The sequence below is a fragment of the Schistocerca cancellata genome, chromosome 1 (genome assembly GCF_023864275.1).
Source record: "Schistocerca cancellata isolate TAMUIC-IGC-003103 chromosome 1, iqSchCanc2.1, whole genome shotgun sequence".
Classification (NCBI taxonomy): Eukaryota; Metazoa; Arthropoda; class Insecta; order Orthoptera; family Acrididae; genus Schistocerca; species Schistocerca cancellata.
Genome location: NC_064626.1, coordinates 378858536 through 378872064, shown reverse-complemented (window position 1 = coordinate 378872064; position 13529 = coordinate 378858536). Strand labels below are relative to the sequence as shown.

The 13529-nt window shown below is 41.8% G+C and overlaps 1 protein-coding gene across 1 annotated transcript in view; it reads right to left on the bottom strand.

Annotated features, from left to right (window-relative positions):
- The window catches only part of LOC126177474 (serine proteinase stubble-like), a 382648-nt gene that overhangs the window by 104470 nt on the left and 264649 nt on the right, over nucleotides 1-13529 (bottom strand). The window contains exon 3 of the mRNA XM_049924460.1: nucleotides 12181-12267. Coding sequence (XP_049780417.1) covers nucleotides 12181-12267 — 87 coding nt within the window. The remainder of the gene's footprint in view (nucleotides 1-12180; nucleotides 12268-13529) is intronic.

Genomic DNA, 13529 nt, shown 5'->3' with positions numbered 1-13529 from the left:
GGGATGCGTTGAGAAGACATACTGCAGTACGCCCACATCTACACCAACGGCCATTCAGCAGTTGTCAAACGTGCTATTGGATGAATGATTTGCTCTACCACAAGGACTCCTTACCACCCTTGTAGCCAGCACGGGAGCACGTTGCAGGCTATGTACCGCTGTCCGTGATGAGCCCGCGCCATATGAAGAACAATGGCCGGTCTTTTGTAATGTGCAGGGGACTGTGTTGAGTCGTGGTGGTTTCATACTAATTATTGCCATTGAATAAATGTGTGTGTGTGAAGTCTTATGGGACTTAACTGCTAAGGTCATCAGTCCCTAAGCTTACACACTACTTAACCTAACACACACACCCATGCCCGACGGAGGACTCCAACCTCCACCGGGACCAGCCTCACAGTCCATGGCTGCAGCGCCTTAGACCGCTCGGCATTGAATAAATGTTTCATTTTTGTTCGTCTTACCTATTCTACTGTTATGTGACAGTTCTTTCTATGTATGGTCCAAGTCTCATAGAGCTGTGTTACGTGGGAGTCCCACATCATGGGAAAGTTAGTTCTCCCTTAAGTTTTGCACACCAGTGTACTTGTCTATTGTCACATTTCTATACGATGTGATCCGGTGTGCAGATTGCTCCACATTCACTAGCGTCTGTAGAGCACTGGCGTGTTTTCAAGAATGAGGAGATACGGCACAAGCTAAACTTGGTAATAGCCAAAATGTCAGCTTACGAACTGGGGGCGTACATGGCCGAGAGGCAACCAAGAAGACGCCGTGCATCATGACAACGAGAGGCACGAATGGAGAGTACCAAACTGCAAAGAGCTTCTGGAAACAGTCTCGCCGTGGATGTCCTGTTAGGATTTCCTGAAACTCTGACAGCAATTTCCTAATCTGAACATTTTGGTAGCACAGCCCCTGTGATGGCTGAGTTGTGCCTCAGCGCACCACAGGCTAACAATGCAGACAAAATAAGGAAATCAGCTATTGGTTCTAACAGTTATATTAGCATATTGTACTGCAGTGTAGCAGGAGCGGCGGTTCATGATTTTCTGAGAGAGTGGTTATCCAAAAAGTCGTCCTCCCCCTTCCTAGAAATTGTAAATAGAAGGAAAATTCATAAAAAGACTTAACGGATGAAAACTACAATAAAATTCAAAATTACTCTTAAAATATTATTTATTAGGACGCTGGATAAGTTCGTGGCGTTTTTGTTTTGCACGTTGGCTTTCTGGTTGCTGTGGGGTTATTTATCGACTGTCGCTTTTATTTCTAGTTCACTGTTGTTATTTGAGTTTACATATTGGCGTTTTGGAGATAGACAGTATAGCCGTGGACGCTAGAAAATGGAGTGCCAAGTGAAGAAATAGGAAAATTTCCAACTTATTCTACTGTCTTGAGTTCAAGAGAGGGTTGACAGCAGAGAAGGCAACCAGAAACATTTGCACCATGTAAGGAAATAATGCTTTTGGACAGATCACGGTAAGAAAATGGTTTTCTCGTTACAAGGAGGATCGTTTAGATATACTACTGGCCATTAAAATCGCTGCACCACGAAGATGACGTGCTACAGATGCGAAATTTAACAGACAGGAAGAAGATGCTGTGATATGCAAATGATTAGCTTTTCAGAGCATTCACACAAGGTTGGCGTCGGTGGCGACACCTACAACGTGCTGACATGAGGAAAGTTTCCAACCGATTTCTCATACACAAACAGCAGTTGACCGGCGTTGCCTGGTGAAACGTTGTTGTGATGCCTAGCGTGAGGAGGAGAAATGCGTACCATCACGTATCCGACTTTGATAAAGATCGGTTTGTAGCCTGTCGCGATTGCGGTTTATCGTATCGCGACACTGTTGCTCTCGTTGGTTCAGATCCAATGACTGTTTGCAGAATATGGAATCGATGGGTTCAGGAGGGTAATACGGAACGCCGTGCTGGATCCCAACGGCCTCGTATCACTATCAGTCGAGATGACATGCATCTTATCCGCATGGCTGTAACCGAGCGGCACACGTCAAAGAGCTCCTTTGTTGGAACGAGTGTTTAGTTTGTCCATTGTTGAGTTTCAGTAGCAGACAGAAGTGTTTTGTTGGGCTCATATGAGGCTTATCTCCGCGATTTTTACAATCTGTGAATGTTTTTAGTTGATGTAACCGCTTTGGACTTCGCTAAGATTTGGATAATGGCTGGAATTCGGAAACAAATAAGACTGGAGACAAAAATGGATGTTTTCAAAGGCATTGATCGTGGAATGAAACAAGTAGACGTGGCGGCCGGCCGAAATGGCCGTGCGCTTCTAGGCGCTGCAGTCTGGAACCGCGAGACCGCTACGGTCGCAGGTTCGAATCCTGCCTCGGGCATGGATGTGTGTGATGTCCTTACGTTAGTTAGGTTTAATTAGTTCTAAGTTCTAGGGGACTAATGACCTCAGAAGTTGAGTCCCATAGTGCTCAGAGCCATTTGAACCATTTTTTAGACGTGGCGAGGAATCTGCTCAATCAACGTTAAGGCCCCCACACACGCTACTGCATGCTTGACAGCCATGCTTGCGCAATCGTGCTTGTTCAAGCGTACACAAATTCCTCGCGCCTGCATACGACTCAAGCACGCACGTACGAGCATCAGTTTGTTTACCACAGAACAGGTCTGTAAACTTCGTCTGCTGCAGCCCCGAGCAACTGGCTCTTCACAATATGCAAGTCACTACTCTTGATGTACTGTGGTATCGTGTTGAAGCTGCATGGGCAGCTGTACCTGTACACGCCATCCAAGCTCTGTTTGACTCAATGCCCAGGCGTATCAAGGCCGTTATTACGGCCAGAGGTGGTTGTTCTGGGTACTGATTTCTTAGGATCTATGCACCCAATTTGCGTGAAAATGTAATCACATGTCAGTTCTAGTATCATATATTTGTCCTATGAATACCCGTTTATCATTTGCATTTCTTCTTGGTGTAGCAATTTTAATGGCCAGTAGTGTATTAGTGACTCTCCACTCTCAGGAATAACTTCGGGGTGCGATGAACAGCGTTTAAATACATTAATCCACAATGGCCCACGTCAGTGTTCTCGAGAACTGGCAAATGGAATGAACTGTGACATCCCACCATCATGCGACATTTGCTGCAATGGGAAAGGTTCATAATTCAAGGATGGGTGCCGCATACTCTAAGCCAAAATCACAAAAATTAGTTGTTGAACATATTTGCATCTCTGCTTGCTCATCATCAATTGGCTAGTGAAAAATGCCGACCAGTCCCATTCTTCATCGTTATTGGCCACGACAAATTGTGTCTTTATGCAAACATAACGAACAGAAAGGAACGGTTGAGCCTAAACAAAGCAGCAATTCCCCGTACAGGGACCTCCGCGCATCCCCGGAACATAATATGCATCTGGTGGAACAGCGACGGTGTGGTGTACTACGAATTGCTTCCCCGAGGTGTAACCAACATTGGTGACATTCATTGTAAACAACTGAGAAGTCTTGCAGACGCAATCCAAGAACGACGACCACGAAGATTGCGTGAAGTGATGCTCCTCACGATAACGCCCGCTCGCTTTCTGCTAGATTCACAAAAACCTCTATGCAGGAATTTGAGTCGGAAGTCATTTCTCACTCACCTTATACACCTGATCTTGCGTCCTCTGTTTCATCTTGTCTGCTTTCTAATGAACAAATTCTACGGAAGTTCCTTCCGGATGAAAATGCACTCCGAACATGGCTCGACGAGTTCTCCTCCTCAAAACCATGTGACTTCTACAACTGCGAAATCGAAAAGCTACCCCAGCTTTGGCAGACTGTTGTAAATTGTAAAGGAGAATATATTATTGATGACTAAAGTCTCTGTTATGTTTATCTGTTGTGTTTGCAAAACATATGGAGAAACGCTACGAAATTATGCACCAACCCAATTAAACGCTACTTCTTACAAAAAAGTAACTTGCACAGTGCAAAACATTAAACTACACTTTGCGTGTCTTGAAATAAATGCACTTAACAAACCACTTAAATGTAACTTCTTTATAATGTCGAAATAAACGTGCAAAATATCGTTAAGACTGAGGCGAGCTTGCAAAACTGTCGACCTAATATCTCTTTTTTCTTTTTTTGGAATCGACATAAAAAAGAACGTGTTTTTTCACTAGAACATAACATGATGATCGAGCATGATGATCCAGGAATCGTAATAAGAAGTAAAAATAGCGCTGAACTCTGGTTTTAGTCCTCTTGTTTGTTCATAACAAAAAAAAAGCTCCATTTTCCCCTCAAGTTTTTTGCCTGCACGTTTTGTCTTTTCGAAAGTTTCATAAATATGTCTCTATTGCTTATCAACCTCACCATCAGAAACGTTCTTTATTACATTTTACAATTTCATCGAAATCTGTAGGTTGTCGAAGAATAACATTTTCCAGTGATTTAAAACATTTCGCAGAATCTTTGACGAATCGACTCTTTAGTGAAGCAATCAGTTCGTCGAAAACTTCAGAATATGATTTACGAAAAATTCTTCAAGTTTTATTATTTACGTACATCGTTTATTTTTTAGTTCAAGTTACACATTTTTTACAATATGAATAATTTCGATCTCCCTGTATCATCTTCGAATCTGTATAGTTGCGTCAGAAACCCGTCGTTTCTGTATCAGAACTACACATCACAATTTTCTGAAATTTGACTAGCCGGCAGCACTAAGAACAAAGCACCGTGTGATGAAAAATAATTTCATAATTCTTTTTATATTATAAAATCAGAGCGCGATTGGCTGCTAATAAGCGCATAATAGACTGGAAAACGTCTGTTACTGTTCGTTTACGGTAAGCACCTAGAATAAGTATCGGAATACGATCTGGAACAAAAAGAAGGAAGTATAGAGCTTGCCTGCGCCGCTTCTCCTCGTTCTTTTTTTTTTTTTTGGGTTAGTTAATCTGGACATGTATTTTCATAAGTGCAAGTGTAGAGGTAACTCTTAAGTCCATAAGACGAAGCTGTGAGGAAATAAGATTGGGAGAGAACGTTGACAGAGCTTCTATGCCGATCCGAATGGCTCCTACACTGTACCTCTCGATGATTGGCAGCGATCCCATAGTTCGCGTATGCTGCTCTCCAGTTTGGGACCGCAGCGTTCCCAAATGTGCATCTGCAAGCTACACCAGTATGTTAAGGTCGATGGGACTGGGAAGTACTGTACCATCCATCATACTCCCCGGACTTAAGTCCTTGTGACTGATTTGATTCCGAAGATGAAGGAACCATTTCGTGGCATTCGCTTCAGAATTGTTCCAGAGATTCGAAAGGCAGTAGACCGCTCCATTCGCACCATCAACAGAACAGGCACTGCTAACGGTATACTACGCCTTCCACATCGCTGGCAACGGGTTCTACACAACACTGATGACTACGTTGAAGGACAGTAACAGTAACAGTGCCGGCCGGAGTAGCCGTGCGGTTCTAGGCGCTGCAGTCTGGAGTCGAGCGACCGCTACGGTCGCAGGTTCGAATCCTGCCTCGGGCATGGATGTGTGTGATGGCCTTAGGTTAGTTAGGTTTAAGTAGTTCCAAGTTCTAGGCGACTGATGATCACAGAAATTAAGTCCCATTGTGCTCAGAGCCATTTGAACCATTTTTTTGGTTACAGACCTCCCTAGAGTCACAATTTCTGTGGACTCCAGTGTTGTCGTACGCGACATGTTGCGGTACAGCGATCAGAGCGGAAAGAAAGAAACTGTACGACCGGCTTAGGTGTCAAGGGAAGTCGTTAATTGCAATTACTCAGGCGAATTCTGTGCTGGAGGGCGTACGGCGTCGATGATGGCACGAAGTGTTAATGTAAGAAAGTATTGCAGATCAGTGGACCTAGAATTAACCTGATCTGGACTCTGGTCAAAATTTTCTGGATTCCAGAAACACTATCCGAGTGGTGGAGACCGTAAGCCTGGCTGTATATACAGGATACCCCTTCTAAGAGTCGTCAGACGCATTTTCTGTGGTATTTCGCCAGATATTTGCAATTTTGTTTTTGAAACCTGTACCTGGAGTCAGTCCAAACAAATACTGCTCATCGTGTCTTTCATGTGACGCTCATAGTCGGCGGAAAGCGTCGGTTTGTTTCCCATTACAAACAAAATGATTTTTAACGTGGAGTTCTACGTGTCCTTTCGATGAAGCGGTCCCAAATTAGTGTAGTGTGATATTTGTTTTATCGATAGGTATTGGCAGTAACATTAAAACACGATGAATAACCAGTACTCTAGCAGCGACAGAGCAGCGCTGTTGCATGTTGGTAGCAGTCAGTGCGGGCGGGCCTCAGCACTGCTGCCGCTGCTGTAGTACTGGTCGTGTTTTAATGTTCCTGTTAACACATATCGATAAAACGAACATCCCACTAGACTAATTTGGGACCGCTCTATCAACAGGGCACGTAGAATCCCACTTTAAAAAATCACTTTGTTTGTAACGAGAAACATAGTGGCACTTTCCGTTGACGCCTGGCGCCGCATGAAAGGCGTTATGAGCAGTACAGTCAAACCTCCGTATAACGATTACCAATACTACGATAAACCCGCGTACAGCGGTAATTTATATGTCCCCGGCTGATGTCCTATATGTATTATGTTAATTACCCCTCATTACAACGATGAAGTAAATCTAGCAACAATCTGTTATAACGAAGACAGAATTTCGAGGAATTTACTGTTTCCTACTTCTAACAAGCTCACTATAGCGGTAGGTATCATTTATTTATCTACTATACTTTCGGCGCTTTATTTCCAGAAGCTACGGCACATACTACAGTATCTTATTTATTCTAACGGTAAAGAGAATACCTTACAGCCGCGGGCGAGCTGTGCTGAGCGACAAACGTCAAAGAGCTCCTTTGTTTGAACGAGTGTTGAGCTTCAGTAGCAGACAGACGTGTTTTGTTGGGCTCATATGCAGCTATCTCCGCGGTTTTTGCAATCTGTGAATGTTTTTAGTTGATGTAAACGCTTTGGACTTAGCTAAGATTTGGATAATGCCTCTAATTCGGAAACAAATAAGACTGGAGACAAAAATGGATGTTTTCAAAGACACTGATAACGGAATGAAACATATAGACGTGGCGAGGAAGTATGGACTGCATAACAACGTTAGCTACATTCCTTTAAAAAAAACGAAAAGAAACTGAAGAACGTTTTGTAGGTGGCAAATTTAACCCTTCAAGAAAATGAAGACGGCTGCTGCTTACGATGTGGACAGAGACACACTGCGGTGGTTTAATGAGATGCGTGCGCAGAATGTATCAATTAATGGTCCTTTGATATGTCAAAGAGCCTTAGATTTCTTTAAGTTACTTGGCAATTCCAATTTTAAGGCAAGTAATGGATGGTTGCAAAGATTTAAGGACAGGCATGGGATCATTTTTAAAGTGATTTCAGGAAAAGAAAAACCAGCACCTTTAGGTGATGCAGAATTTTGAGGAAAAACACCATGTGTAAACTTGTACAACGCATATGAGGACAGGGTTGTTTTATCATCTGATGCCAGAGCAGACGATGGCCTTTAGAGAAGAAAAGTATAAAAGAGGGAAGCAGTCTAAAGTACCCCTAACTGTTCTTCTCTGCAGCAACGCGTCAGGGACACACATAGCGACACCACTGGTGATCGGATCAGCAAACCCACGGTGCTTCAAAACCTTAGGAGCTTACCAGATAAGAGGATACATACATTTTATTTTACCTTCCTTTAATTTATAAGTTAATTCAGTACAGTATAGCTTCAGCTGTAATGTTTTGCTACAGTCGTATAGTAAATGTGATTTCTTTTATTGAAGTCAGTTACAAAGTAAATCGAAAAGCATGGATGACGCCTACTCTTTTTAGTGAGTGGCTGCTCTTGCTTCATAAAGAGATGTCAATGAAGAGTCAGAAAATTGCATTGCTGGTGGGTAATTGTGGTGTGCATAACAACATGCCAGCGTTGAAGAACGTACTTAGATTGATCAGCCACTAGATATGGAGATAATTAAGAACTTGAAGACAAAATACCGTTCATGTTTAGTTCAACACGGGATCGCAAACACTGAAATAAAGGGGAGCAATTCCGACGGTTTCAATGTGAAGCACGCTTGTGACATGATTGCTAATTCCATGGAACTGTACAGCTGAATATGATTGTGAACTGCTGGGAAAATGCAAGAATTTCCGAAAGTGAAGATGTTGGTGAGAATGAATTGGTGGATGAAATAACACAGGATGATATTCAAAGTGACCTAGAGATTGATTCAGCAGTTACTGGTATATCCATAGATGCTTCAGAAGTTGAATACTTGTCAGTGGATGATGCGTTGGTGTTTGAACAATATACCGACGAATCTATCATCGAGGAGTTAAAGAGTAATTCGCCTGTTGAAGATTCTGACGATGACAGTGATGTGATAAGTGCGAATCCCCCTCCTCTGATGGAGCTAATAAGTTAGTTGGAAACCATTCAGCAAGTAGCATCTTCAATCCCCAGTGTTTCAGCGCAACAATTGATTTCGTTAGAGGAGATAAAGACAGTATTCACAAGAGAATCTTTAAGAAAAAGAAACAAAGGAAAATAAGTGATTTTTTCTGTACACAAAAGTAAGATATTCTACAGGTAGAGTATTAATTAATGAAGTTAACAAAATGTGTTTCATTATTTGTCTTTTAATGTTATTTTTCATCAGAAAAGCACTGCAGTAAAGTACTTCTCAGCCACTAAAACATGACTCCAAGCTCCAAATCTCATCATAACAATAACCCTGGTACAACAATGTAATTTTCATGGTCCTTTGAAATTCGGTATATCGAGGTTTGGGCTGACATTATTCACATATTCCAAAAAAAGCCGCGCGGTCTAGGAGTCTTATCACGGTCCGCGCGGCTCCCCCCGTCGGAGGTTCGAGTCCTCCCTCGGGCAAGGGTGTGCGTGTGTGTGTGTCTTCCTTAGCGTAAGTTATTTTAAGTTAGATTAAGTAGTGTGTAAGCTTAGGGACCGCTGAAAATATCTGCCCAATAACCAGAGAAAATGTGCTTGACGTCTCTTAGGAGGGACACTATGTATATAATCAGTACTGTACCAGCAATTGAGCATCGTTGCTGTCTGGTGTTAGTAGTCGGCGAAGGCCTGTAAGCGGTGCTGTCACTACTGGAATACTGGTTATTCTTTAAATTCACCGTCTCTGTTAACAAACATCGACAGAACGAATATCGCACTACCCTAATTTGGGACCACTTTATTGGATGGTCACGTAAACTTCCTTCTTAAAAATAATTTTGTTTGTAATGGGAAAAATATATATGCTTTCCGTAGACGCTGGGCGTAGCGTAAAAGGTGTAACGAGCAGCATTTACTTGGGCTAACACCAACTACACAATGAAGAAACGAAATTGCAAATATCTGCCGAAAAATAAGAGAAAATGCGCTTGACGACTTTTAAGAGGGACTCCCGGTATTGGAAGTACATTCCAGTTGAGAAGGGACAGCTGAAATACGCTATTTAGTCACTAGCAAAAAAATTTAAATCATCTATTTTATAACAACCTATTTTGCTGCTTCAGACACGTTTAATAGTGACAGTTAGTTTGGCACAATGCTTTGCATGGTGCCACCATGATCAAGAGCTTATCTTCTATGACGATGGTATAGAAGAAAATCTGCACAAATTTCAAGTTCAAAATAGTTCAAATGGCTCTGAGCACTATGGGACTTAACATCTATGGTCATCAGTCCCCTAGAACTTAGAACTACTTAAACCTAACTAACCTAAGGACAGCACACAACATCCAGTCATCACGAGGCAGAGAAAATCCCTAACCCCGCCGGGAATCGAACCCGGGAACCCGGGCACGGGAAGCGAGAACGCTACCGCACGACCATGAGCTGCAGACAAATTTCAAGTATTATATGCAACAGTCAAGAGTACACTTAATTAAAAGACTCAGAAAGATTCAAAAATTAAAATTTCGAACGCTACAGAGAGAAAAGTGAAATGCTGTGCAAAAAGAGGTTTAATTAAAAATGAAGTAGTTTGTTGTGAACTAAACATGACGTTAAAAAAAACTGAATACAGAGATAGGTGGAAACAACATGTAAATAGAATAATAGGTGAAATACTGTCCAAGCAAATTCTAAAGTACAGTCCGAAAGGAAGGAGGGATATAGGCGACAACGGCCGTAAACTTTGTGAGGATTCAACAGGTTGATGCTTAATCCTCGTATGCAAGGCGACGACAAAGACGACGACGATACATCCTCGCCACTTAAATTCTATTTCACACAACAACCTCAACAACAACAATGAGAATATCCGACCTAAGGCAGCTGTAGTGTTATAAAGTAATGTATAATTAATAGACGTGGATCTGGTGATGGCATCATGATGCCAAAATGCCTCGCGAAATACTAAATATTGCAGTTTAACATGACTGAGGTATCAAACCGACCGACGCTTCTTAGCTAGTCTGAATATGTTCTGGTACTTGACTTCAGAAGCCGCTCTAACCCGGATGAAAAGCAGCCGCTGTTGCAACGCTACCTAAATTAGTTTTCCCATCACTCAGGCATCCTTGACTGAATGTCTGCTGTTCTCCATTCCTAATTGTTCGTTACACTTGTTGTCGGTATGGAAGCCGCCTCACACTGTTTCCTTTCTCCGAAACGATTGCGTCAGTGGGGTCCCGAGGTTATCGTCACCGATTTCACTGCCGAGTGCTATTCCCTCCCAGTTTATGTCACACACTCACGTTCAAGTAAATACGATTTCACTCCTCGTGCTTCCGTAATAAAAGTACGTAAAGCTAATTTAAGGTGTTGAAGCTTTTTGATTCTAACGAGACGTTAAACTGACGCTGAATATACGGGAAGGGATACATGTGAAGAAACTAGAAAATAGACCATTGTATAACAATCTGATTGAAGTATTTTTCTGTCGTGCAGTGACTTAATTGATATCTATAAGGAAGCCAGTCCAAACAAAATTTAGGTCTGAGCCTTTTTTTCTACCCTTTTCAATTTCAAGTCACCAGATAAACATAGAAGGAGAACTGCTGAGTTATTTGAAAGTTCCAGAGAGGGAACTGACCGACAACCTATTTGCTACATAATGCTCACATTTCTTTATCTTCTCTCAGATTTTCCCCCTCCAAACTATTTTTGTTTTACCTGTCGAACAGCTACTTTGTTTGCTTTCAGTCCATTCTGTGGTATGTGATCTGACAGCGTACTTAAAGCGAGGACACACGACGCTGGAATAGGAGAGTGAGCAGTCGGTTCTTCCCATTGTAGCTCGAGACATTCGTGTATGAAGGGCTGCGGGAGTCATTTCTCAGAGTCAGTCCTCTGTTTTTCACGCGACGGCAGAGAGGCTATGAAGATATAATGCGCAACCTACTTCCCCATGGAGATCAAGATTTTGTAATTGGACATATAGTTGACGACACCCAACGTATATTACTGGGGCTTTCACTATAGAAACTTTTCCTGTCTCCTCCGCAGACTTCAGCGTGTTCAACAACGGGAGGTGATTTAAATCACATACTCTTTCCTATCTTTCCTATCATCTTCGCCTTCTGGAAGGTATCATATAACCAGAAGATAATGTTCCAAATTCAATTGATGTAAATTTATTCAGTGCTACCCTTACGTCAATATTCTAAAAGAACTGTACTTATTGTCCATTACCGCGGTGTGTTATTATGATATGCTATTAAATACTGTATGCTCTGAAAGTACTTCCATAAAATTATTTTAAAGATCAGGAGTACTGCTTATGTACTATGGTGGTAGCCGTATATTATGTACACCAGTTGCCAACGATAACATACAAATGAAAATAATATCCTGACAGCCCGTATCCCAATTTTATTAAACCACGCCTTCGTCTTATTGACTTACAGCTACCCTTTATTTTTTACCATATTTAGCTTTTTATTTCTTTCTCTGGATGATGACCTTATTGTGTGTATCCTAAACTAAACAGGAAGAACACTAATATTTTCCTTGCTGACATCTGTGCTGCTGCACTTTTCTCGGAACATCCACACTATACTACTTTTCAGCTCACTTGTTCTAAGTAACACTATCTCACGCAAACGAAAGACAGAAGGGCCTCAGTTGTTTGACTAGGGTGATAAAGTGTTAAGTAATCATATTTACATATTCACTCACCATGAGTAAACGCCGCCCCGTGTTCCAGTCCGTGGCAGAAGACCAACAGGAGCGCGAATATATACATCGAAGCTGCCGATGATGTAACTGAAAAGAAGGAAAATTGCGAGTGAACAACGGCGTCGCCACGAAATCACTGTTGTATATTAGATATTTTACCTTCAAATCAGAACATTTCCGTCTGTTCGACACAACAGCTGTCGTTTCTGATTTTCAGATGCATACAATCGAAATATAAAAGTAATAGTTTTCTCTTTCCTCTGTTCAAAATGTTGTTCTTACAATTCGGGTAAACTGATCATTTACACTCATTGGTTCTTTTCCCTGACACTTTTCCCTTCAGGCCACTACAGTAAAATAGTTACCAGAAACATCTTTCTTGAGAGTACCAAAACGGTCCTTCCCCTATAATGATTTGTAGATACTAGGGTAAGGTTAAGTAGAATATGCCGACCTGGATCCAGACTTACCATCTCTCGTGAATAAAGCCAGTATTTCTCCGATAACTCACGATGTTAAGGAAATCCTAAGTCAATTATGTCGTTCAGAGTTCTCCAATTCCTCCGTTCATCGATTGGACACAACCTCTACTCACAATATACCAAATAAAACAAAGTGATTAATATTTTATATAAAATTCAGTACAATACAACATGATGACGGAGGATTGCAACGAGTGCTAAAACGATGGAGAAACGAGATAACACGTTCACAAAGACGGTAAAAGTTTGATAAAACTGAATCCAGGTGAGGATGTGTGTAATATTCTTAATCACATACGGTACATCTCATTAGTTCAGAATACGTTCCCAGACGGGCTGAAATACTCGATCACTAAACTTCTACAAGAACAGTCAGTAACAACTGACTAATTTCTTCACTCACATTTTCTTTTCAAATGGTTCGAATGGCTCTGAGCACTATGGGACTCAACATCTGAGGTCATGAGTCCCCTAGAACTTAGAACTACTTAAACCTAACTAACCTAAGGACATCACACACATCCATGCCCGAGGCAGGATTCGAACCTGGGACCGTAGCGGTCGCGCGGTTCTAGACTGTAGCGCCTAGAACCGCTCGGCCACTTCGGCCGGCACATTTTCTTTCCTTTAATGTTATAGTAAAGATGGCAATATTTTGTAGCTTAGAGAAACATAGTTCGATTGAGAAAGCCAAGTACATACTGAATAACCACATAACAATTTTAAATGACAAAATAGCAGTATCGGGGATTTCTGCGACTTTTTTTAGTCATGTAATTCTACCAAGACAGAACCATTTTTCGTAAGCAACCAAATCCTGATCTTTTACAACGAAACTGGTACGGGCGCATTGCTTTTCGTTACGAT